The sequence below is a fragment of the Plecotus auritus genome (assembly GCF_963455305.1).
Source record: "Plecotus auritus genome assembly, chromosome: 4".
Lineage (NCBI taxonomy): Eukaryota > Metazoa > Chordata > Mammalia > Chiroptera > Vespertilionidae > Plecotus > Plecotus auritus.
The window spans coordinates 69,336,143-69,360,534 of record NC_137775.1 but is presented as its reverse complement, the minus strand read 5'-3'; the positions used below and the strand labels follow the sequence as shown (position 1 = coordinate 69,360,534).

Genomic DNA, 24,392 nt, shown 5'->3' with positions numbered 1-24,392 from the left:
AGTGGTGTCCAATTTTAGAGTTATTTTGAGAAATGATGGTTTGATAGTATCAGTGGAGAAGATAGCTAAGACACTTACTTTAAAGGAGTTTGACTAAGTCATTGTTTTTGAGTAGCACCCTGAACATGATGTTAGTGTTGACTTTAAGGGTACCTCAGCCTGGCTGGTGTGGCTCAGTGATTGAGAGTCGACCTATGAACCAGGAGGTCAAGGTTCAATTCCCGGTTGTTTCTCTCTCTCCCTCTCCCTTCCTCTCTGATATAAATAATATATATATATATATATATATATATATATATATATATGTATATATATATATATATTTTAAAGTACCTCATTCATATCTTATGAACAGATATTTAAGATGTTTTTCTATGGATACTGTTGTTTGAACGAAGAGAATCACATTGGAAATTTCACAATCTCTCTAGTTAACATCTTTGAATATCAGTTTTGTACGTCAGAATTTTCCCCAAAGATTGTCTAAAGCATATTTCCCCCTTTAGGAGAGAATGAAGTTCTATTACAGCCCAAACACACTTAGGAAATGCCAGGCCAAACCAAGTAAAACAGATTTTAGTACTGAAGTAAATAATTGCATTTTAACACTTTTTATTTGTTAAGGGGCATTGTGAATTTCTAGGAGAGAGGTATTGTACATATTTTTCTAGGTTTATTGAAATTTTTCTGTAGAGTCTAGGAGCTAACGTGTGCCACATGCTTTGGTACACCTACTTCGGGTGTTTGCTTGCTTATCTAAATTCAGATTAAGTCCTGCTTTTGTGAAAGTTAATTTGTATAAAGTTTATACGTCTCTTGGATTTTAGAAATTGTTTTGAAACCCTCCATAATGGATGAGATTAGTTCCTGAACAAACGGGAAACCCTCATGGATTACACCATGGTAACTACTAATTTATTGGTCAATTCATTCACTAATTTTTTTTTTCATTTATTCACACACTGATTTCATATGCACTTATGGTGCCCAAGGAAGTAGCTATGGACATAAAGATGATCAGGACAAGACCCATTTTCATTAAGTCATCCAGATACTTTTCCAAAGTAGTTTTTATAAATGGAAGCCACTTATAATGGACTGAATTGTGCCCTCTTAAGAATTCATATGTTAAAGCCCCAATACCTTAGGGTGTGACTGTATTTGGGGGTAATACCTTTCAAGAGGTAAAGTTAAATGGGGTGATAAGGGAGGAGCCCTAATCCAATAGGAATAATGCCCTTATAAGTGGAAGCGGAGGTACCAGGGAGGGCATGCACAGAGAAAAGGTCATGTGAGGACACACAAAAACCGTGGCCATCTACACACCAAGGAGTGAGGCCTCAGGAAAAAAATCAGTTCTACCAGCATTTTGATCTTGGATTTCTAGTCTCCAGAATGGTGATAAAATAAATTTCTGTTGTTTAAGCCACCCAGTCTATGGAATTTTGTAACATCAGCCCAAGCAAATAAAAGCACCACCGTTAAATGTGCACTAGGCCTCTGCCTTCAGAGCTTCCTTCAGCTAGTTCTAATGTCTATCAAAGAATTTATTCCTTTGTTTCTATTTTAGAGGAATTTCAGGAGGACCAACATGATTGTAAACCTCTTGAGGATAAGGCCTTTGTCTGTTGCATCTCCAGACTGACTAGCAGAGAAGGGCATCTGATAGAATGACTATATCATCTACATTTCTAGTCCCCTCTGTACATTAATAATTTGAGAGGTTGCCTAATACATTTCTTGGAAAGAGCAAGGAATAAGGAAAAGAGTACTACAAAGTGTTATACATGTAGTTAGATGCTCCAAATATGTCTCCTTATTCAATATTTCTTTTCTTTTTCTTTTTTTGAGGTAAATATTTTTACCCCATTTTTCAGATGAGGAAACAGAAATTCAGAAAGCATTAATGATTTTGCCAGGATCATAAAGTCACTGGTAAAGCCAGAATTCAAACTACTTCCCCTGTCTCCCTGAATATAGTAGTATACTGATCTGAGGGAAACAGGTACATTTTTTTTTTTTTTTTAATGAGGAAAAGATGCTGACTAGGGTAATTTCATCAATTGCTAAATTAGAGGAAAGAAGAAATCTTTTCAGGCAGCAGAACTTATGAAAAAGAAATGGACATTATAGCGGTCTATGTATTTATTTCAGTGATATCCTCATAAATGACATGGCTACCAAAAAGTTAAGCCAATGTTAAGTTGTGCAAATAAAAAGGATTATAAACCACTAGTAAATGCCAAACACAGTTTTTGGTTCTTTACATGTATTCTTGATTTCACTGCTTGGAAGGCTGGTGAAAAAACACAAGTGGGTGCAAAGGCTGGTGAATACAATGACCAGCATTAAAATCATGCCACACAATTACTGGTAAGATAAATTGGAAAGGTTTAATCTGGAGGAAATTGAACATGGTATGATAGACACTTCAAACAGCTGAAAAAATTTTAGGTAGAAGGATTTAGACATAGGAATAGACTTAAGATGTAAACCTTCTATTACTGAAAGTATTCAAACAGATGTCTCCAAGTAGAATCAACACCTGTATTCAATGGGAGATCCAGTGGTTAAAACCTTAAATTCCCTAAACTTGAAGATTTTAGGAGTTTTAGGATTCATAAATGTCATCATGGTCTTCTTCTTTATTAACAAAATTAGGCTTAGATGAAAAAAAAAAAAAAAGATTAGTGCTAGATTCTTCCTGGAACTATAAAAAGAATTCCCCAGGTGGGGAGCATACCAATTCTCTCATCACTATTGATTTTTTAAATTGTCGTACAATTTGAATCCTTCTCCATAGTGACTCTTTCATAAGTATATTAAGAAAATTTAATCTCTGGGTTTTAAAACTGATAACATTACCTGTTTTGAAAGGATTGTCTATTTTTGCCTTTATCAGCAAGTGGAGCTCATGTTAATGCCTATCATTTGGTCAGGCATTGAGCAGCAGCTTCTTACAATATGATAGGTTGGGTGTTTTTCTTATCTGGGATCAGTGTTTCTGGAGAAGCACCCAGAGAGGCTAAGAAGTGAGTCTGTGATGATAGTGAGCATCATGAAAAATTAGAGTAGGTAATGCATTTGCAAGCACCAGAGAAGTGATGTGAAAGGACTACCCACAACCACAAATGACAAATTAAAGAGTTGCCGAGTTGCGGGGAAATTAGGATAAATTGCGGAACCTACTGAGGATGGGTCAAGAAAGCTACTGCATACAATGCACCCAGAAAAATCCAGGCTGGTGAAGGTGTGTCTATATAAAAAATATTTTTAAAAACCCCACTGTTGTGGCTATAGACACTTGACTAGTCATGAGAACGATATGGTCTCAGGGGGGGAAATGCATCCAGAAGCGTTCTACCCTGCTGCTCAGAACACAGCGGGTGCGCAAATAATCTGAATCTCCACGATGAGGATGGTAGCGAGGATGATGATGATTAACGCAACCCAGGAACAAACAGGGCTGGCGAGGATGACATAGACCAGAGACGGGGAAAGGAGGATGACTCACGGGTGAGGGGTACCTGGGGATAGAGTGAGGTGGGGCGCACGTTGGCGAGCGCGGGGCGGGAGGTGGGGGGAGCGGCTGGGGCTCGCGTGTCTCGGACCCGGGGAGTGGGCGAGTGGGTGCCCGTGGGCGGAGCGGCTCCGGGACTGAGTGGCTGGCAGCCGTGTCTGCGAGAGAAGCAGCATCACCCGGGAGCAGAGCCTCAGAGACTCCGCCTAACTGACACCCAAACTCTCCCTCTCCCTCCCGACGCCCCGAACTGGAGGCAGCGGAGCCTGGGAGCAGCCTCAGCAGCAGCGGCCCCAGCCACGGCCCCGGCCCCGGCCCCGCCCCCGCCCCGCGCGCACCGCCCGGATCGGCCGAGCCCCACGCTGCGAGCCCTCGCCCCCTCGCCGCGCCCACCACGCCGCTGCCTGCCCGCCCCCGCCGGCGAGGCTGGGCTGCGGGAGGCGGCCGGGCAGCCCCGAGCCTAGCTAGGGCGACCAAAACAAAGGCAGCATCCGGGGCTGGGTGGATGCAAACAACCATGAGAGACTGGGTTCGCTGTCTCCCCGGCTCCGCTGCTGCCGCCGCTGCCGCTCCTCCTCCCGCCGCCCGGAGGGCTCCGCTGTGAAGGGAAGGGAAGGGAGGCAGGCGCCGCGCTGCTGGGCGTGCATCCGAAAGGTGAGAGCCCGGAGCCCGAGGAGGGGGCGGGCAGGCCACGACCATGTCCTCGGCCGTGGGGCCCCGCGGTGCTCGCCCACCCACCGTGCCTCCCCCCATGCAAGAGCTGCCCGACCTGAGCCACCTGACCGAGGAGGAGAGGAACATTATCATGGCAGTGATGGACCGGCAGAAGGAAGAGGAGGAAAAAGAAGAAGCCATGCTCAAGTAAGCCACCCCCAGCCGCGCCACCCGAGCTTCCGTGCCTCCCTCGGTCCATTCACCACTCACTCACCCAACCCTCTGGGCTGGGTGTGGGGGAGGGGGCCGGGCGAGGGTGCTAGGTGCGGGCGGAGGCGCCCTCCTTGGGGCCAGGGGCTCTGGGCTTGAGCTGGGAAAAGGTTAGGGAGACCGGAGGAAGGAGAGGATGTCACCGAGCCGAGAGCCCAGGAGCCAGGAGAGGGTGGCTGGAGACTGGGGTGCAGAGGAGGGCTGGGCGGACAGCGACCACCCTGGGGCTGGGATGTGTGGAAGCTGAGAAGAGCTGATCCCACCCAAGTGGAAGGGCCCTGGGTTGGGAGCAGATAGGGGGCAGGGGGTGAGTAGAAGGAAGGGGAGGTGGGAAGAAGAGGTGCTGAGAATAGCTCCTCTGCTCTTCTTGGAGTTGTTTAGCAGGCTGGGGTTATCCCACTGAAGGGTGTCAGTATTTACATACGAAAAATGCTTATTTTTAGTGTTCATTTTGGTACTCATTTGAATCGCAGATCAAGGCTGGGTCTTTACTGGGGGGCAGTTGCCATCTTTGGGAACCTGCCTCCCCAGGCTCTCTTTAACCTTTTATGCACAGTCTTTTACACGAAATACCTGTGTGCAGTCACATTTTCTTACATATATGTAAAGCTATTGACAATGCAAAGTTTGTAATCATGGGAGAAGCTGATGGAGAGTCTGGTGTGAATAAAATAGAGGTTCCTCTTTACTGGTTTCCAAGAGACCTCCGGGGCCTGTTCAGTTCCTGGTGCAAGCAGTACAATAGGGGGTTGGGTATGTGCATACATCTCCCCTTCTTTAAAGCCCATCAGCGCTTCAAGGGATCCCTATCCAGTGCCCTGTGTCTGGGGAGGGGACAGGCCCATTGCTGGTGATGTAGGAGTGTGTGACACTGTGCTCTTACAAGGTCCCGGCACCCAGAGTCGGTTTTGCTGCTCCTTAGCATCACACCTTGAGTGGAGCTGAAGGGGACTTCCACCCTGCCTTCCCTTGGCACGCCTGCATGCATTCAGGAAAGTTTTCACCTCAGGGATGAGGGGATTTAGAAACCCTGCCTGGGACAGAAGTGTATCTGGGGGCACAGGATTGGCATTAGGAGCCAGAGGGAACCTGTTGCATCTTGAGTTAGCTGACAGCAAAGAAGAGGCAGACACAGGAGGGAAGAGGGGTGAGAGCCAGGCATGGAGCACACCCAGCATGGCTCTCCTCACCCCCTAGGATTGCCTCCTGAAGAGAAGATGCTGCCACCAAAGGTTTCTTCCGCTTCCCCTCAGTGCAGCAGTGCCTCACAGGACAGAGATGGAGGGAGGCTGCGTTCATAGGCTGATGGGTCCCCGCCAGTGTAACTGCTACCCAGATGGGAGAGGGGAATATTGAGGGAGAGCTGTGGGTGCCGTGTCACAGCAAAAGTGTAGAAATCCAGTCATTCCTGTCCTTTCCATTGTAGACTCAGGAAAGGGCCATTAACTTGAAAGGCCAGAGCTGGCCTGCTTCTATCAAGAGCAGCAGGTTTCTGAATTCCCTGCTCCTTCTCATCCAAAAACTAAACCCCAAATACTTTAAGCCTGCTGGTTTGAGGGAGGCACAACCCTCGTTAATCTGCTGCCTGTCCCTACTGGGAACAGTGACGTCCCTGGTGCTGCAGGCTTCCCCTCTCCTGAGATTGGAAGTAGTGGATGGTGTCTGATGGTGCTGTCTGTCTGTCTGGTTGTCAGTCTGTCTGTCTGCACTGGTTGCAGCCTCTGCCACTTGTTCTGGGCACCTTCTCTGCTGGTCAGGATTTACAGGTTTGCTACTGTTCCCTTTGGTGTTTGCTGCAAACAGCAGGTGGATGGAGGCCTCCAGCAGCCAGTGAAAACCATGGGCTGCTGCTGGACAGGGTCCGGATAGGAAGTGGAAGGCACAGTGCAAGTAGTGGCCATCATGCTCCGTCATTGGCTGTTTCAAGGGATGGTGGAGAGTGAGGGATTTTAAGTGAGAGTGGGTGAGTTTTTAGGACAGAATCTCAGACCTGCTAACTGCCTAAGGACAGTAATGATAAGATTGTATAGGCTTTATAGGTGAATACAAATGAGGAGCACCGTCCAACTATTCATGTCTAAAACATCTTTCCCGCCGCTGTTCCTGTGGCTGCTGCCCACTGGTTTGCAAATATAGTTCCTTTATAGCAAGGACTCACACAATATTGCAGTATGTGATGCTGTTATACAACAGTTCCCTATAATCCAGGACCTCTGCATTAACTTTATCAATCAGCCTCCACTGCTAACACCTCGGCCTTTTGTGCAGTGGCAGATCGGTGAGTGTTTTGGAATACCAGTTTGCTGCCATGTAAGTGTGTCAAATTGACTGCAATTAGCGGAACAGTGTTGTACATTTTTCTAGAGTGCACTTTATGCCATAAAAACTGGGGATCATAGGAGCTATTCAGATGACCCATAAGTATATATAGGAGTTAATAACACATAGTCAAAGGTGTTGGCCTTTTCTAAACTTTGCATAACAATAAATTGGAAGACAGGATGTTTTCCACAGTGCTTTGAAACATTTGTTAAATCAGAGATAAGCTTTTATTGTAATGCTGGGTCCCTCATATCACATATTGAGAAATTCACAACAGATCATACAAAGCTAAAGTTCTGGTAACAGAGCGATTAGATTTAAAATTCACTGTTGTCACCACTGCAGAACCATCACTTTGAGCTACCTACTGTGAATACTCTGTCCCTTCACAATGTATAAAAACAGACATTAATACATAGAAGGTAGAAAAGTGATGGGTAAATATGCCAAAGAAACTTTACAAACTATCAATTAAAATATAGTAGTATAGTTAAACCAGCCTTGACTGTAAATTGCTACGTGAATTTGGTTTTGATAATGTCTTTAAATATATATCAGTGGAAGACAATAATCAAGCTACTTTCACCTCAAGATTTCAGAAAAAATTTTATTTGAAATTGTAAGTACTTTATTATAAAAAATAATTCATTTTGTTTGCAAACTGCACTGATTTTAAATACCATTGGTATATTACAATAAATAGTTGACTCCTGCAAATAAATTTTAATGGTTGATTTAATTACCTGAAAATAAAAGGTATTTTTTTAATCTTAGTAGAGTTTTTGGTGTGTGTGTGCATGTTCTGAAAACTTTTTGAAACCTAACTTCCTCAATGAATACTCCTTTAAGTAACTGTCACCAGACACCATGAGCCAATATATTACCTGAGTGGAAAATTTCATTATCTGGGACCTAAATCAGAGAAGATCTCTTGAAGATCTAAAATCTTATTCCTTTTTTATAAACACTTCATAGAGAAAGGAGGTACAGAATAGTAGAGAAGAGGAAAAAAAGAAATAGCGTTAAAGGGATAGTTTGAAAATGGAGACTGAGAACCATATTGGAATATTAAATAAAACTAACATTTATTGAGCATTTACCTCATGCTGGCCATTATCCTAAGTGGTTATTGACTCACATGCCAAATAGCTGAACTATGCTCAAGTTTACTATATGTATATTTGAATTCTCACAACAGCCTGCACAGAAGGTAAGTTAGGTCACACGATCCTCGATTCTTCATCTTATACTTAGATTTCCAGTAATAACCTCAGCTGACTCACATGATAGCCAAGTCAGGATTCAAATTCAAATCCAGATCTTTTTTTTTTTAAGTAACTTTTTAAAATTACAATTGACATACAATGCAGACCTTTTATTCCAAATCCAAGTATGTTCTCACACACTACACTGTCCTACCAGAAAGAGGCTTGTATTTCATCTACCTTTCTTCTCTTTCCTTAGTGTCAGAGCTGTGGTTTGGCAAAAGATTAGGCTGATTCAGAAGTTCAGCTGCTGATTCTAGGAGGGCCTGCAGCTTCACCCACACTCTATTTAATAGTTTTCCTGTGGATTGAGGGTAGGGGGATTGTCTCCAAATAATAAAAAGCTTCATGCTATGGTAGAAAGACCGTTAACTTTGGATCCAAGCATTTTGGGGTTCTAGATCTAGTCCTGCCCCTTACTGTGTAAATGTAGGCAAGAAAATTAAACTGGGATTCCATGAGTTTCTATTTTTCTTATGAATCCTGCAATTTGTGGTGTGAATTGATTTATAAAGAATATTGACTTTGTACTTCTCCCTGTCTTTTTAACAGGGAACTAAACACGAACTTTTCAAACATCCCTAATATCCACTTCCTTTGTGAGAGGAGAAAGAAAGTAGAAGGAGCAGAACTCTTTCACCTTTTTTTCCCTCCAAGCAATTATGATAGTGTGGCTTGAAATGTATCCATAAAGTCAATATGAGAGACCTCAATCAGCAACTGGGAAGAGAAGGAAAAGTTGACTAGGGCAGCAGGGGAGGGGTAAGGATAGACTTGCCATGCATGCAGGCATCCTGGTTTCCTTGGAGTTTGCAAAGATTTTTATATTGTACACCCCAAAATATTCTGTCATAATGCTGAGTCAGGATGGCTAAGAAGGAAAAGGAAAATGGCAATAGTAATGAGAGAAAGTGACTGAACCCTCAGAAGGGGGCTACCTGTTCTGAGGAGATTCTGTGTTAAGTAGGAAACCACAAGAGGGGGAGAACTTACAACCTTTCCCTCTGAGTATGGTCTCCTTCACACCATTGATGGATAGGATTAAAGTTAGGGGAGGTTAACTATTTTCAACAAATACCATTTTCAACAAATACCTCTCTTAGTAAACGTGCATGCTCAGTACTGAGTACTCAGATACTCCTGGAGAAAACAGAAAAGGGAAGCCTAAACAATGAAAGAGGTGAGGTGTTAAAGGGAATGGAGGGAAACAGACATAACCACTAGTTCACATTTTTGCCAACCTGTCTTGACTTTCTTTCAACTTGTGTTCCTTCTTAACCAAAACTGAGGGGGCACCATTGTTTAAGTAAATAGGTTACTGAATTAGAAGTAGAATATGGAAACCTGTGTGGGCTATATGTGCTGCTGCTGACTTGAATAGAAACACTACATCTTGCAAGTGTTATTTGCTCAGCTTACTAAATTTGGAGAACAATTTGTGTTCAATGCATATAGTAAGTTTCCTGGAAAGATGGCAAATATAGGAATTCCTGAAATAATATTGTTATTCTTCCATATTTGTGATATGTAGACGGACAGGTTTGTGTACCATGGATTATATAGTCCATCGTGTTGCATTTCATTTTATCTTTATGGTCTATTTTATATTTCTAAGCAACTTTTTATATTTTGTCCTGTGATAGGAGTTGGGTGATTCCGAAAGTTGAAGTAAATTTGCCCAAGGCACATGGCAACTAGAGTAATAGAACCCAGGACCATGTACATGGACTTTAGGTCTTTAGTGCTCTTGTTAAGTCTTTTGAAAAGTGCATCAAACTGTGGGCATTACGGTTGGTTTTCCTCTTCTGTTGGGGGAGAAGACTGCCATATCTGAGTGCCTTCTGGTTACTTTACATATTTTACTCTGCCTGGTGCTCCCCTCCTGATGAGAAACCCATTTGTCAGTATTCTATTAGTTTTCGAATATTAGTAAAATTCCCAGAACTAGCCAGGTACCATCCTGACCCTTTGCTCATGACATTTGATCCTGGAGTCCGGAGAATAAAACTTAAAAGGAGCAAGAGAAGAATTTCGCATGGCTAAGTGGCGTTTTCTATCCCTTTCCAAGTCCTTCTGCCTCCACTCTCTAGATCTGACCACAGGTGACTCATTAAACCCCCTATGCACCTGGGGCTTTTCTGATCTCCTTGCTCTAATACCTTAGCAATTTTCCATCATCCTCCACCATGAGGTTATCTATTCTCCCTACTATTGTTTTGAATTGTGAATTATATTTATTAGGTAGGCTATTTCTAACAAAGTATCATATCATATTCAGTTTTACATTAATACCCTCATTTCAGGTATTAGAATTGGGTCAGGAATTGGGGCTGTTTGGGCAGAATAGAGAGCCCTCTGCTGATAGCCCAATGTTGGCGTAGTTCTTACTATGTTTTTTTTTCAGTATTTTTTTTATTAAGGTATTATATGTGTACATATCTTACCATTGCCTCCCCCCACCCCACTCCCATACATGCCCTCACCCCCCAATGTTTTGCATCCGTTGGTTACTCTTATATGCATGCATATAAGTCCTTCAGTTGATCTCTTATTTCCCCTTACTATGTTTTAATTGGTAGGTTTTAAAACTGTCACAGCAAAGGGAGGTAAGCATCAGATAGTTGGATAGAGCAATGGACTAGATTCTGGCCTCCGTTTCTTTATGTGTAAAGTGGAATTGTTAATGCTGCCCTCCTAACTTTATGAGGCTATGTGGAAGAATCCCAAGATCATCTTTTCCTGTGATTATTACAGCTACTAGGGGTCCTGTGGAGATGAGTTCTTGTAGAAAAACCCATCCATCGTGTCATGCTAGCAATGCAGTGTGGCCAGGGCTGCACCTACCAGTGTGAGAATTTGGCAAGGAGACAAAAGGTACAATGAGTCCAGGATTTGATCTGAGGGTATATTTACCTTCTTCCTTTCTCATTAAATAGCTCATAAATGTGTTTTAGCACAAAAAGCAATGTGGGCAAAATGATAACTTTTGAAATACCTAAAAGGCAACAATCCTAATTCAAAAATGAGAAGAGAAATTGGCTTTGGGTAATTTCCTCAACTCTTACTAGAAAAAAAATTTAGAGAAACATTCTGATAATTTTAGTGTCACTGAATTTAATAAATTATTCATTTTCAAAATTAGTTGAATGAAGGGCCATATACTTGTGAGGTAGTAGTTTCTCTTTCATGTTACTGTAGTGTTGGATAATGTAATGGATTGTTTGTGTTTAAGAATTTTTAAGATTTTTGTTCTGGATGTCTTAGGCTTTCTGTATATATATTTTCATACTCTTACATCAATCTTATCTACACTTATTTTGATCTAGGAAAGTTTTCTGTGGATGACAAGAGGGGAATATACTGCAGAATTTACCTTAGATATTCCTACCTCTGTTGTTATCTTGTGAAAATTTCCTGTACACATGAAACTTTATTCAAAGACAACATAGACTTGTTTAAAAGGAAAGTGAATGTACATGTTGGTTTGCCCAGGACAGTACCTGTTTATGCCTGTTTCATGGTATAATTATGGATAGTACCTCTTTCTCTCAGTTTCAATCTGGATGATAAATTATATGGTTTTCCTCTTTATAAATTTTACTCTCCCTGACCAAGTTATTCATTTGAAACTTCAGAAAAGCAATTAACAGTGATAATATATATTTTATCAATAATGCAAACAAGTACACATAGAGTCTTGACACTCATTGTTTGGTAAGTGGAAAGGCTTTTGCTGAGAAGGAGGTGTTATCTTTGATGGAGCCTCAGTAAAATGCTACCTTTTATGGCAAAGTAAAATTTCAAAACATTTTTCAAGTAACAGTAGCTCTGAATTACAACTGCCTACAGGACTCTCTTTGGGAAAATTCTCCTTTGGGCCTTGCAAAAAAGCAGCCTGCAGTTGGGAGAAGACATTTAAATAGATTTTTTACAATGTAGTATTTTGATAACTCCTCTTAAGTTTAGATAGTAAAATAAGTTAATGTTATAGAAAGTAATTTTGTGCAATTTGAAAGTAATTAATGTGCCCAATTAGATAGTAGCTCCTTTAAAGAACCATAATGAGCCAAACAGATATCTTTGTATGATATAAAGGGTAATATCTTGCTAATGATTTATATATTATTAGTGTACACATTTCCCCACCGTTATGCCAGGTAATTATTGTCTCTATTTACATAGAGAAGGTATGTGAATTGAAAACCAATTAAGGTGTCTGTATTGTCATATAAACGTCTCACACAGTTTAGCTATTTTTAATGGGCTCTCATGCATGGTATGCATATTTACTAAAGGGAACTGCTACAGTAGTAGTTATTGATGAAGATTTCTGGATATATTTGTTAGACTTTATGTAGCATATTTAATTAGCTCCCAACTCTCTGTGCTCAAGGCATTCTGATTGATATTTGAGAAGTGTTCGTACTCTCAAGAATATCCAGTTATTTTAAAGTTGTAAGTAATCAGTGCACAAGCCTCATATGCCCCATTACTGTTTTGACCACTTAAACATAGCTCTTACCAAATGCAAGGAGAAGGTGTTTTGTTTTTTAAAAAATATATTTTATTGATTTTTTACAGAGAGAAAGAGAGAGGGATAGAGAGTTAGAAACATCGATGAGAGAGAAACATCGATCAGCTGCCTCCTGCACACCCCCTACTGGGGATGTGCCCGCAACCAAGGTACATGCCCTTGACCGGAATCGAACCTGGGACCCTTCAGTCCGCAAGCCAACGCTCTATCCACTGAGCCAAACCAGATAGGGCAAGGAGAAGGTTTTTATTCACGTGGCTAGTTGTTTTGTTTTCAATCTATGGTGTTCACATTTTAGAAAACTAGGCAGATGATGTCTGAAATATCTAAGGAATATATAAATCAATGTATCAGGTTTCTTCAAATATATGTCCACATACAGGCATTCTATTCATGTCAGAAAGATTACTTAGTGCATTAGTAGAAATAGATGAAAACAAAAGTAAAGTTAATCGAATGGCTTTTCCTTTTATATTTCACATAGCTTAGCAGCTTTATCTTCCTTAGCTAGCTCTGTCTTGTAATATATTACGGCTTAAGTCTTCTTACCTAACCCTTCTTTTATGGGGGGAAAATGGATATATTTTACAACCTGGTATCTGAAATAAAGGGATATTGAAATGAGCTGGCTCATTTATTTTGGATATTAAAATTTGGGTAAAGGTAAAAATTGTACAGAGAAGATTCTACTTTCACACTTCTCGTGATCATCATGAAAATTTTCATAAAAACATAATTTGAGAAAAATCAAGTATTCTTTTAATTGAGCTAGATATTTCAGTTTACAGAAGTTTATGTACCCTAAGCTAAATCTAACCACCTAATATATAGCAACCTGCAGTAAAAACTTGATACTAGTCTGAAAAAGATACTGTTGTCTGAGTATTGTTCCAGACACATTTATTAGAAAGGAATAGCATGATATTTGAAGCTACATAGGTCTAAGCTGTAATAGTCACTATTGAGTAGAACTATGATTGCTAATTAGTCAAGTGACTATTTAGCCCTGCCTTCCATAAAGGCAGCACAGTTTAAGACTCTTGGAGAAACACATACAATAAAGCAAAACAGAACAAAGCAAAGTGAAAACACAGTCCCAGGCCACAAGGAGCACATAATTTATATGGCAAGGTAGTGCAAATTTAAAAAAAAATGACATATAATTTCCTACATGTCCCTATTCAATCTTCTCTTGACTCTCAAATGTTGGCCTTCCTGTTGGTCTACTCTCAACCATCTAGTCCTCCCATTTTATGTGCAGTATCTGGTCAATCTTAAGCATACTCCTGGCTTTAGTCATATGTTAAATGATTCCTAAATCTATGTTATTACATTGGAATATTCTTCCAAATTTTAGATTGATGTACTTAACCACCTGCTAAATATCTCTACCTGGATGTCTCATAGGCACTTCAGACTGATTGTGACCCATTATAAATTTCTTGACATTCTGCCTAAATATGATGCTTTTCTGTAATCCCTGTCATTATGGTAGCATCCCCATTGCAGCTCCTTATTCAGCCACCATCAAATCCTACAGATTTTCTCTCCTTGGAATACTTCGGATTTCTCATTTATTTTCCAATTCCATTGCCTTTACCTTAATGTTGACACTCATCACGACTCACCTGGCTGCCTGCAATAACCACCTAATTCATTTCCTTGCCACCAGTCAGGGTTCCTCCCACCTGAGGTTTACACTGAAGTCAGAGGAATCTTTCTAAAATTCATCTGATTATGTCCCACCAGGAAGACCCCTTTGCTTCCAGAGTAAAGTTTAAACTCTTAATCTGCACCTTGCTCACTACCTCCTTTCACTGGTCTGTGCACAGCCTTACTGCACTAGTTCTCAAGGTATCATTGCTGCTTCACAGCCTGGTGACTCCACTTGTGTTTTTCTCTCTGCCAGGAATTTCCTTCTTAATCTACCTAATTTTTAATCTAACATTTCAAATTAACTTGGGACACCTCTTCTCAGATTTCCCAGATTAATTTTAATATTTGTCCTCGGTCCACATTTCTGTCATACATTTTTCATGTGACAGTCTCACCTGAGTACAGCATAAGCAGGATCATTCTTATTTGTATCCCTCATATAAGCATGAGCCTGGCATGCAATAGGTGCCTGAAGTCTTAAAGCTGTGTATAAATGAATGGATTTAGAGGATGTGGAGTGGAGGAATCACCTGAGGCTGCTGGATGGATTAGTAAAGTATGAGTAGGTGGATGGAGTGGGAAGGTTATTCTAACCATGGGAATTCTAATAGCAAATTCTGAAAGCAGAAAATGAGCTGAGTGTTTTTGACTGTTGAAAGAACCAGGTTGGCCAGAACTTATGAGGAGAATCTACTATATACTGGATATTACAAGGTTAAATTGAAATACAGTTTTCAGATGGTCTACTTTACTCTTAATTTATCATTCATATCTTTTTGAAGGACATTGTTCTTGTAGTGTTTGAATGTCATTGTGGGAAGATATAAATAATACATTTAAAAAGTAATCTTCTAGACAGACATGCTTAATGGAAACATTTCCTTTGAATTAAAGCATCACTAACTTCAGTAACAGTATAAAGTATAATATATGTTCTCTGATTTAATAGTTAGAATTAGATCAGATGCACATGGCCATAAAGTGTTGTCCTGATTATATTTTTAATTTTTAAAAAATGCCTTTCAGTTAAGTCATCTCATAGACTTAAACTCCTTGAGAGCAGGCATCTTCTCTTATCACCTTTGTATTTTTGTTGCATCCCCCTATAGCTGATGCCTACTAGGGCCTCAATGAGTGCTTGTTGAATTGAAATCACACAGTCTGTAAGTCAGGACACAAAAGTGCTGGTCTTTGACATAATATAGCTGAACTGAGTTGAGGTTTAGGTGGGAGCTGAGAGATCGCCTAGTCCAGGGGTCCTCAAACTTTTTAAACAGGGGGCCAGTTCACTGTCCCTCAGACCATTGGAGGGCCGGACTATAGTTTTAAAAAAACACCTATGAACAAATTCCTATGCGCACTGCGGGCCTGGGACAAGTCGGCTGCTAAGCAGGACAGGCAGCGGCACCCGGTGGGCTGGATAAATGCCCGCGGGCCGTAGTTTGAGGATGCCTGGTCTAGTCCTATGCTGGCAAATAGAGCACAGGCAACTTCCTGTTCCTTCAGCATCACTGATAGATGTTGAAGACCTCAGATCATAAGAATTGGCAATCAAACAGAAACATTAATCAATGAAGATTTATTGCAACTTCACTTTTTTTAATTCTCATCCCAAGATATGTGAGGATATGGTTTTTTTAAAAATTGATTTTAGAGAGAAAAGGAGAGAGAGAGAGAGAGAGAGAGAGAGAGAGAGAGAGAGAGAGAAACATTGATGTGAGAGAGAAACATTGGTCAGTTGCCTCCCACATGCACCCTGATGGTATCAGACCTATAACCCCAGAAAGTGCCCTGAACCGGAATGGAACCGGACACCTTTTGATGCACGGGATGACATTTAACCAGCTGAGCCACACTGGCCAGGGCCCAGCTTCATTTTTAAGAAGAGAAAACTGAGGCCCAGAGACTCCTTCAGGTTTTCATTATTAAGTAGTGAGACAACTAGGTATTAGACTTCGGGTCTTTTTCTCATGGTCCAGTATTTTTTAATACTGTCACACTCTCTCCACATGGTTTCCGTTAACCATCAAAGTCAAACAATTTGTTTATTTTTTTTTCAAAATTGGTTTGATTTACCTGCTCTATAGGACTATATCCTGTTATAGAAAACTCCCAGGGGACCTCTAATTACTTTGTTGATTTTGAATTTGGTTATAGTGAGTATCAGTCTAAAAGAGTGGATGATCGCCAAAACCGGTTTGGCTCAGTGGATAGAGCGTCGGCCTGCAGACTGAAAGGTCTCAGGTTCGATTCCGGTCAAGGGCATGTACCTTGGTTGCGGTCACATCCCCAGTAGGGGGTGTGCAAGAGGCAGCTGATCGATGTTTCTAACTCTCTATCCCTCTTCCTTCCTCTCTGTAAAATATCAATAAAATATATTTAAAAAAAAAAAAAGAGTGGATGATTGCCAGAAACTAAGAAATATTTTATTTAAAGATTGTCTTTGTAATGATATTTGTTGTAATTATATTTAAGCTGTATCAATACTTCTTAATTGTGATCATTTTATTTTAAATTTTAATACTTCCCTGAAAGGTATAGTGTTTTTAATATGCAATAATTTATTTATGATTTCAAATAGCTTTTCCTACAATGTTTTTTATGTACATATTAAAATTATGTTTTGTTTTTCACTTAGAAAAGCCAGTTGGTTTTGGTTAACTATGAGAAGAGTTTTCTTTGAGTCTCCCTCATTTGGAGCTTTGGCTTTAGCTAGACTGTTGGTCAATGACCCAAAGAAAGAATTAGTGGAATGGGAAGGGAATGCAAACGCACATAAACATCGATGAGCATTCACATCTCACCAATGTTTCTGCATGTATAAATTCTCACATCCACATATCTGAAAACTTAAAACATTCTTTCTATGAAGTTTTTAAAGGAAGTTAATTTTATTTCATTTATAGAATTTGCATGATCTAGACATGCCTCACATTAGTTTTTGTAACCGTGGCCCTGTCTATAAATTTTGCCCCAGTTGCCATTCTGGAAGATCCCTGCATCCATATAATCCCACCCTGGTCATTGCTGATTGGACTAAAGATGGACACATGACCCAAGTACAGATGATTCATTGACTGGCCAAGAACTAATGAGATTCCCTTTCAAATTGAAAATAAGCATTCAGAGGGTCAGGAAAACAAATGATACCCATTCATTTTTTTTCTTGAAACAAAAATGGATTTATAAGGTGCCAGGCCTTGTGCTGAAATTAATAGAACCATCTATCCCCTGCCCTTTGTAGAAGGAGATACATCTTATTTAAAGTAAAGTTAAACTCTTTGATGAATGCAGGAAATATATAATATTTTTATAAGAAATATAAACTAGGAATTTTGACTAAGATCAGGCTGGCCAGGGATGGCTCTCCATAGATGACAGAGAGAACTAAACTAAGATCTGAGGATGAGTAGGAGTTAATTAGGAAATAGGGAATAAAGACCTTGTAGGCAGGAAGAACAGAGAGTCTCTGGTGGGAGGGGGGAATGGTGATTCTGAAGAAGTGGAAGGAAGCCAGTATTGTGGAAGAGGAGAAAGTCCAAAGGAAGGCCAGAGGAATGTGGTTTGAGAGAAAGTTAGAGAGGTAGGCAGAATACTGACAATGTGGAGATTTCCCAAGTCATGATATATAATTTTAACTTTATCTGAAGAATCAAAGGATTTTGAAGAAAGATATTATATAATCTTATTAGTATTTTATAAAGGTTATTCTGGCTATGGTATGGAGAACCAATTGCTGAAGGCCTAAGGCATGTATGTGTATAAAACAGCTAGGAGGCTATTACAGAAGTCTAAGTGAGAGATATTAGAAGCAAGGACTTTGGTGGTGATGGCAGAAGGTTTTATTTGAAAGATATTTGGGAATCAAAAGCCACATTTTTAAAAATTTTAATCCTCACCCAAGGATATGTTTCCACTGATTTTAGATAGGAAGGGAGAGAGAGAAAAACATCTATATGAGAGAGAAACATCAATTGGTTGCTTCCCACAGGTGACTATTTAGCCCTGCCTTCCATAAAGGCAGCACAGTTTAAGACTCTTGGAGAAACACATACAATAAAGCAAAACAGAACAAAGCAAAGTGAAAACACAGTCCCAGGCCACAAGGAGCACATAATTTATATGGCAAGGTAGTGCAAATTTAAAAAAAAATGACATATAATTTCCTACATGTCCCTATTCAATCTTCTCTTTAACCTGGGATTGAACCGGAACCTAGATATGTGTCCTGACTGGGAATTGAACCTGCAATGTTTTGGTGTATGGGAAGATGCTCCAACCAACTCAGCCATCCAACCAGGCCAAAAGCCACCTCTTTTAAAATGGAATATATATGAGTTGATGTTTGACTTGTGCCACCAGGTTTGGGCAGTATCTGGAGAAATGGAAGAGAGATCCTAAGTTTAGTTTTGGTTCTTTGGCTTTTGTAGGTATAGGACAGGATGTAATTTTACAAGTCATTTATAAACAGGTGACAATGAAGTTGCAGGTTAGGATGAGTGACTAGATTCAGAGGAGAAAGCCTAGGAATGAGCTTTAAGAAAACTTTACTGATAAAAGTTGAAAGAAGACAGTGATCTTGCAAAGACATTAAAGAAGAAAGGTAGGATAAAACCAAGAAACCCTTGTTATACCAAGTAAAACGAAAGAGTATTTTTATCTCACTAGGGTGATTAAAAAAAAAAGGACTGGCAACATCAAATGTTGGTGAAGGTAATGAACAACTAGAATTCGTATACATTGTTTGTGGGAGCAAAGTATGGTTCAGCTATTTTAGAAAACTGTTTAAAAGTTAAATGTGCATCTATATTATGCCTTAGAAACTTGATATGTAGAGATTTTTAGAAGAAAAATGAATGCATGTATTTACAAAAACTCTTATATTATACGAGAATGTTCGTATAATAGCCATGAACTGGAAATGACTGTGGTATATTCATCCAGTGAAAAATCTATCCAGCAATAAAGAATAAACTTCTGGTACATAAATAATATAGAGGAATCTCAAAATCATCATGCTGAATAAAAAGAGTCAGACACAAATAGTGCAGACCTTATGATTCTATTTACATAAAGCTCTAGGCAAAGCTAATCCATGGTGCTATAAATCACATTGGTGGTCTCTTTTATAGTATCAGGGGTGAGGGGTTGACAGAAAATGGATGAGGCAATTTTCTGGAGGGATAGAAGTGGTCTATATTTTGATAGCGATGTGTATTATACATGTTATGCATTTGTCAGATAGATCAAATTGTACACTTAAGATCTGTGCATTTCACTGTGTGTAAATAATACCTGAATTAATAAAAAAGGTATTCTGCTGAAACATCAAATACAGTGAGGACTGATAAATAGCTCTTGAATTCAGTAGCAAGTGGATCATTGGTGACTTTAGAAAAAGGTTTTTCTATGAAGTAATGGGGCCAAAACTAGATTGGAATGGTTAGACTGAGGGGTAGGTGAATATAAATATATATAGTTTATACAGGCAAATCTTTCAGGAAGTTTGGGAAGAGGGATATGAAGGGGATACCTGGAGGGAATTGAGAGCACTCTTTTAAGTAGAATTTAATTGTGGGTCCATAGAGGGCCTTTTTAAATTTGCATTTAAATAGAATAAATATAAGGATGTTTAAAGGTTGATGGAAAGAATTCAGTGAACAAGATGGTTTAAATAAGAGAGAAAATATATAAACTTGTGATTGGAATGATGAGGAACCAAATATCTGATGGTTTGTTTGTTTTTATCTGTGAAGTAAGATTTAAGTCATCTTCTGAGATTGATAGGAGTAAGAGGTTTGGGGATGAGGAAGAAAGTTTGAGATTTTTGAGGTGGAAAGCAGAAGTGTGGGTTTACCAGAGAAAGAAATGATACTGCCCTACAGAGGAAGGTATGTTGGGCCATGTGCAAGATGAGTCAACAGAGAGGGAGAGACTGACAAAGACATGCAGAGAATAGAGGCCATTTGGCCCCTGAGACACCAAGAGAAGAGTCTTGATCCTGACCTGCAGGCTGAGTCACTGTGAGGCTGGCTGTACACTTTGTTGTGTAACTTTGATATGAGCTAGCTTGAGTAGGTTTCTGTTGTTTCTTTTTCTGACCAAAAGACAGCCCTGATTAGGACTTCGTAGTTTTTTTCCCCTATATACATTATATAGGTATTATCTAGTCTGCATCTTGAGTTTTCATGTTCAGAAAATGAGAATATTTAAAAAAATGTTTTTATTGATTTCAGAGAGAGGAAGGAAGGGGGATATAGAAACACCAATGTTAAGAGAGAATCACTGATCGGCTGCCTCCTGCATGCCCTACACTGGGGTTTGAGCCGGCAACCCAGGGACATGCCCTGATCAGGAGTCGAACCAGGGACCTCTGGGTTCATGGGCTGATGCTCAACCACTGAGCCACACCAGCTGGGCAAGAGAGAATATTTTTAATTCAATAATGGGTACATTTATTCTTATGTTATGTCATGCATTTGCATGCATGTATGTATATACAGTATATGTATACACACACACATAAACAAATGAAATCCTCATAAATGATCACTCTGTTATCAAGGTAAATTGTCCTCCCTTTTTTCTACATACATCTTTTCAGTCCATGCTTTTGTCTTCTGTCCCAGGATACCCGTTTTTATTTTAGCTTGAAAGCATTTGGAGATACAGAATAAGGAGTGACATGATTTGCTTCTGAGCCTTTACCATGAGGGACAGTTTGGGACATACAATGCGATAGGAAAAGCTCTGACCACTCTGGAGTGACTTGTTTCCCATCCTCTGGCTGTACAGTAATTTAGATTTGTAGGTCAGGTTCCCCAGAAGCAGACTCTCAGATGGAGATTGTTGTACAAGAGGGTTTTAGAGAATGTTTTCAAGATTAACATCTGAGTGGGAAGAGAAGTGGAGAGGTTGGAAAGTGGGAGAAGTTGGGCTGCATAGCTAGTACAATAAGGCCTGAGTCAGCCCCTTGGGAGATATGAAACTAGTTGTAATGGTCTTGCATTGAAGAGGCATTAGATTCATGCTGCCTGGGGAACGGGACCTGGCCTTGGGAGAGGTGACTCTCTTTAGCAGGTTGCAGTTTCAAAGGGAGTGTTGACAGCTAAGAGCAACCTTGACACGTGGGAGAGGAAGTTGCCCAGTCTTGAAAGGGGCATCTGGGCAGCTTAGTACAGCATCTACTTAATAATTTAAGCTGAAAATCAGACTTAAGAAACTTGGAAAAGTTAAATAGTTCTTAACTGCCAAAAAATTAAAGGAAGCCAATAGGATGAGGATAAACGCAAGTTATGAACAAATTTGAACCTTCAAATCAATTGTTAAGTGTGTCTGGCTTGTAGACCTCTTTTGGGGGTTGACAATATTACCTAAATCCTAAATTATAACTCTGTCTGTAGAACACTTGTAAATGCCTATGAGGCAATAAATAAGATTTGTGGAGGATAGTGACATAACTTGGAAACTGATTATTTTTTTCCTACAAGTAATTGGAAAGGTATTCTTTCATGAAACCTTTAGCTCTATATCGTCCTACCAATTTTTTTGTAAATAAGACAGTCTACTGGGAATTTCAAAGGAGATTGAAGATATGCAATAATGGGATTTTAATTCAATGACATATATTTGGAAAATCCCCTCTTCCCATTTAGGCCATTGTTCCCAATAAAATTCTTACCTCTTTTCTTAGAGTGTGTGCCTTGAGTAAGTGCTAAACTCTGAGACTCCTTGTTGTATAGGAAAATAGAGCCATCTATACTAATAAAAGGGTAATATGCTAATGAGAGCAGATGTGTTCCGGATGTCCATCCAGATGTCCATCCGAACAAAGCCACAGTGGCTGCAAGGGCCTAGGGCCGTCGCCGTGCGAGAGGGGTGGGCTGTGGCTCAGGCAGCCGCTGCAACTGCAAGGGCCTGGGCTCAAGCAGCTGTGGAGTCCGGCAGTGGCAGCAGCAGTGGGGTGATGGGGGCGGCGCCTTCCCCTGATTGGCCAGGTCGCCTCCTGCAGAGGGAGGCAGGATTGCGGCTTAGGCTGGGGGTGAGGCAGAGGCAGTTAGGGGTGATCAGGCAGGCAGGCAGGCGAGCGGTTAGGAGCCAGCGGTCCTGTATTACGTGAGGGATATCCGACTGCAGGTTTAGGCCTGATATCTATAACTGGCAGTTGGACATCCCCTGAGGGGTTCCAGATTGGAGAGGGTGCAGGCCAGGCTGAGGGACTCCCCCCCATCCCATGCATGAATTTTGTGCACCGGTCCTCTAGTAATTTATAAAAGATCTATTCAGTGTTCAGACTAAATATTCCTGTTACATAAAACATTTATTTTTCAGAAAAAGTTAACATAATCAACTTTCAAATTTTTGTGGCTTACCATAATAACATTTTATTTCCTACTTGCACAGTTCCATGTGGGTTGGGTGGCCCTCTTCCATCTGGAAGTAGTTTTCTCTGGAACATGTGGCCACAGCCAGTAAAGAGAAGGATAGAGGAGGTAGAATCAACATTCATCACTACTGCTCTTGGACCACTGGCCAGGCCCAAGCAACCACAGGAGAGGATGGGAAATGTAGGAGAGCACAGGGGATATTTTGTGAGCAATTCGAAATAATTTAAAAGTAAATATTTTATTAAGATACTTGTTTCCACAAGGGAGCTTATTTACTTTTCTTGATATAGTATTCATTAACTTGATGATAGAAATCAGTATTTAGACTCACGGAATTTGAGTCAAAGGGGCTTTAACATTCAGACCAGTGTTTTACACACTATGGTGGAGTTATATTTCAGAGGGTTGTTGAGTAATATTAATTGGGCAAAAAGAAGTCATGGTACCAGGGCCTAGGCATCTAGGTGCTAAATTGCTGCTACTGTCTTTATCTGTTTTATATTTTGTGATTTGGGGATCTTACTGGGAAAAAAGAGTTCTGCAGCAGAAGGAAATATCTGAAAATTACTCCAACTGTCCCATTACCTTCCTTTTATAGCTATAGAGGTTTAGTCATCCATTTAACCAATACTTTGGAGCCCCTGTTATATAGTAGGCCCTGATTTAGACTTTAGGAACAGAGGCCCTGTCCTACTAAAGCCTAGAGTGTGCCTTAGAGCTCCTGTGACTTCCAGCATCAGAATAAGATCTAGAATTTATTTCCCTAACTCTTAGTCTTACTTGTAATGATAATAAGATTGTTAACTGAGATTATTCTGAAGACCTGTAGAAACCCCTGGTGAGGAAATGGCTGGCCAGGGAGTGTCTACACTTCCTAGGGAGAATGACTTATATCTTGGAGAAAGAACACTAGCCTTGTTGAAGTTATTTTAAGTCCAAAATACGGGCATTGTTTGGATTTCCCTTCTTTCTCACTTCTACCATCTATTTGGCCAACAAATTCTCCTCTCAGAGTATGGCATGTTTCCTTTATGACAAGCTATTATCATCAACAACTAACATTTGCTTCTATAGTAAAAAGTGCTCATATGCATACTTCTTGCTTATTCTTACTGTGACTCTATGAAGTCAGTAAGAGGATTATTACTACTATTCCAACTCTACATAAAAGAAAATAGAGAAAAAATTACCTAGGTCAAGATTACACAGTACAAGTATTAAATGCTCTAATGGAACTGGTAAGTAAAGTTAATTATTATTACAACCAGATACTAAATTCAGGTAATAAACAAGTGTTTCTCTAATGTGCACTCCTGCCACTACTAGTAGTAATGATTATTATGGGAATGCTGGGAAGAGAGTGCCTGAGTGTGTGGATTTCAGAATGAAAGAAGCCTGGGTTTGAATCTGGGGCTCCACCTCTTACTGTGTGAGTTTGATGAAGTTGTTTATTTCCCCACCTGTATCATCTGTGAAACAGGAATGGGTGGGAGGAGTAGACTAGATGACAATGGTTATGTAATACATTTGACACAACTCTTCATACATGGACAGCATTAACAACTTTTGGCTATAATTATTGTTATTTTGTAGTAGTCTACATTTAAGTAATACTATGCACCCTGTATTCACATCGTGTTGAATATAAAAACAGCTGCGACTACAATGGGTGAGCACTGTATCAGCCCTAAAGTACAGCACTCACTGTGTCGATACTATAAAAAGGAGTTTTGAATCTCAGTTAGAGCTTTAGTCCTGGCATTGTGCTAAGCTAGAAAACTCCT

At 40.2% G+C, this 24,392-nt stretch overlaps 1 protein-coding gene across 34 annotated transcripts in view; it reads left to right on the top strand.

Annotated features, from left to right (window-relative positions):
- Positions 1–3,942: 3,942 nt before the first annotated feature.
- RIMS1 (regulating synaptic membrane exocytosis 1) overlaps positions 3,943–24,392 on the top strand; it is a 436,905-nt gene continuing 416,455 nt past the window's right edge. For 32 of the 34 annotated variants that reach the window (XR_013960390.1, XM_080664365.1, XM_080664336.1 and 29 more), the window contains exon 1: positions 3,943–4,381. Coding sequence is in view for 32 of the 34 variants with exons in the window: in XM_080664365.1 (XP_080520491.1) it covers positions 4,218–4,381 (164 nt within the window). In the remaining 2 variants the exon portion in view is untranslated. The remainder of the gene's footprint in view (positions 4,382–24,392) is intronic. The other 2 variants (XM_080664366.1, XM_080664334.1) reach the window with 2 other exon arrangements.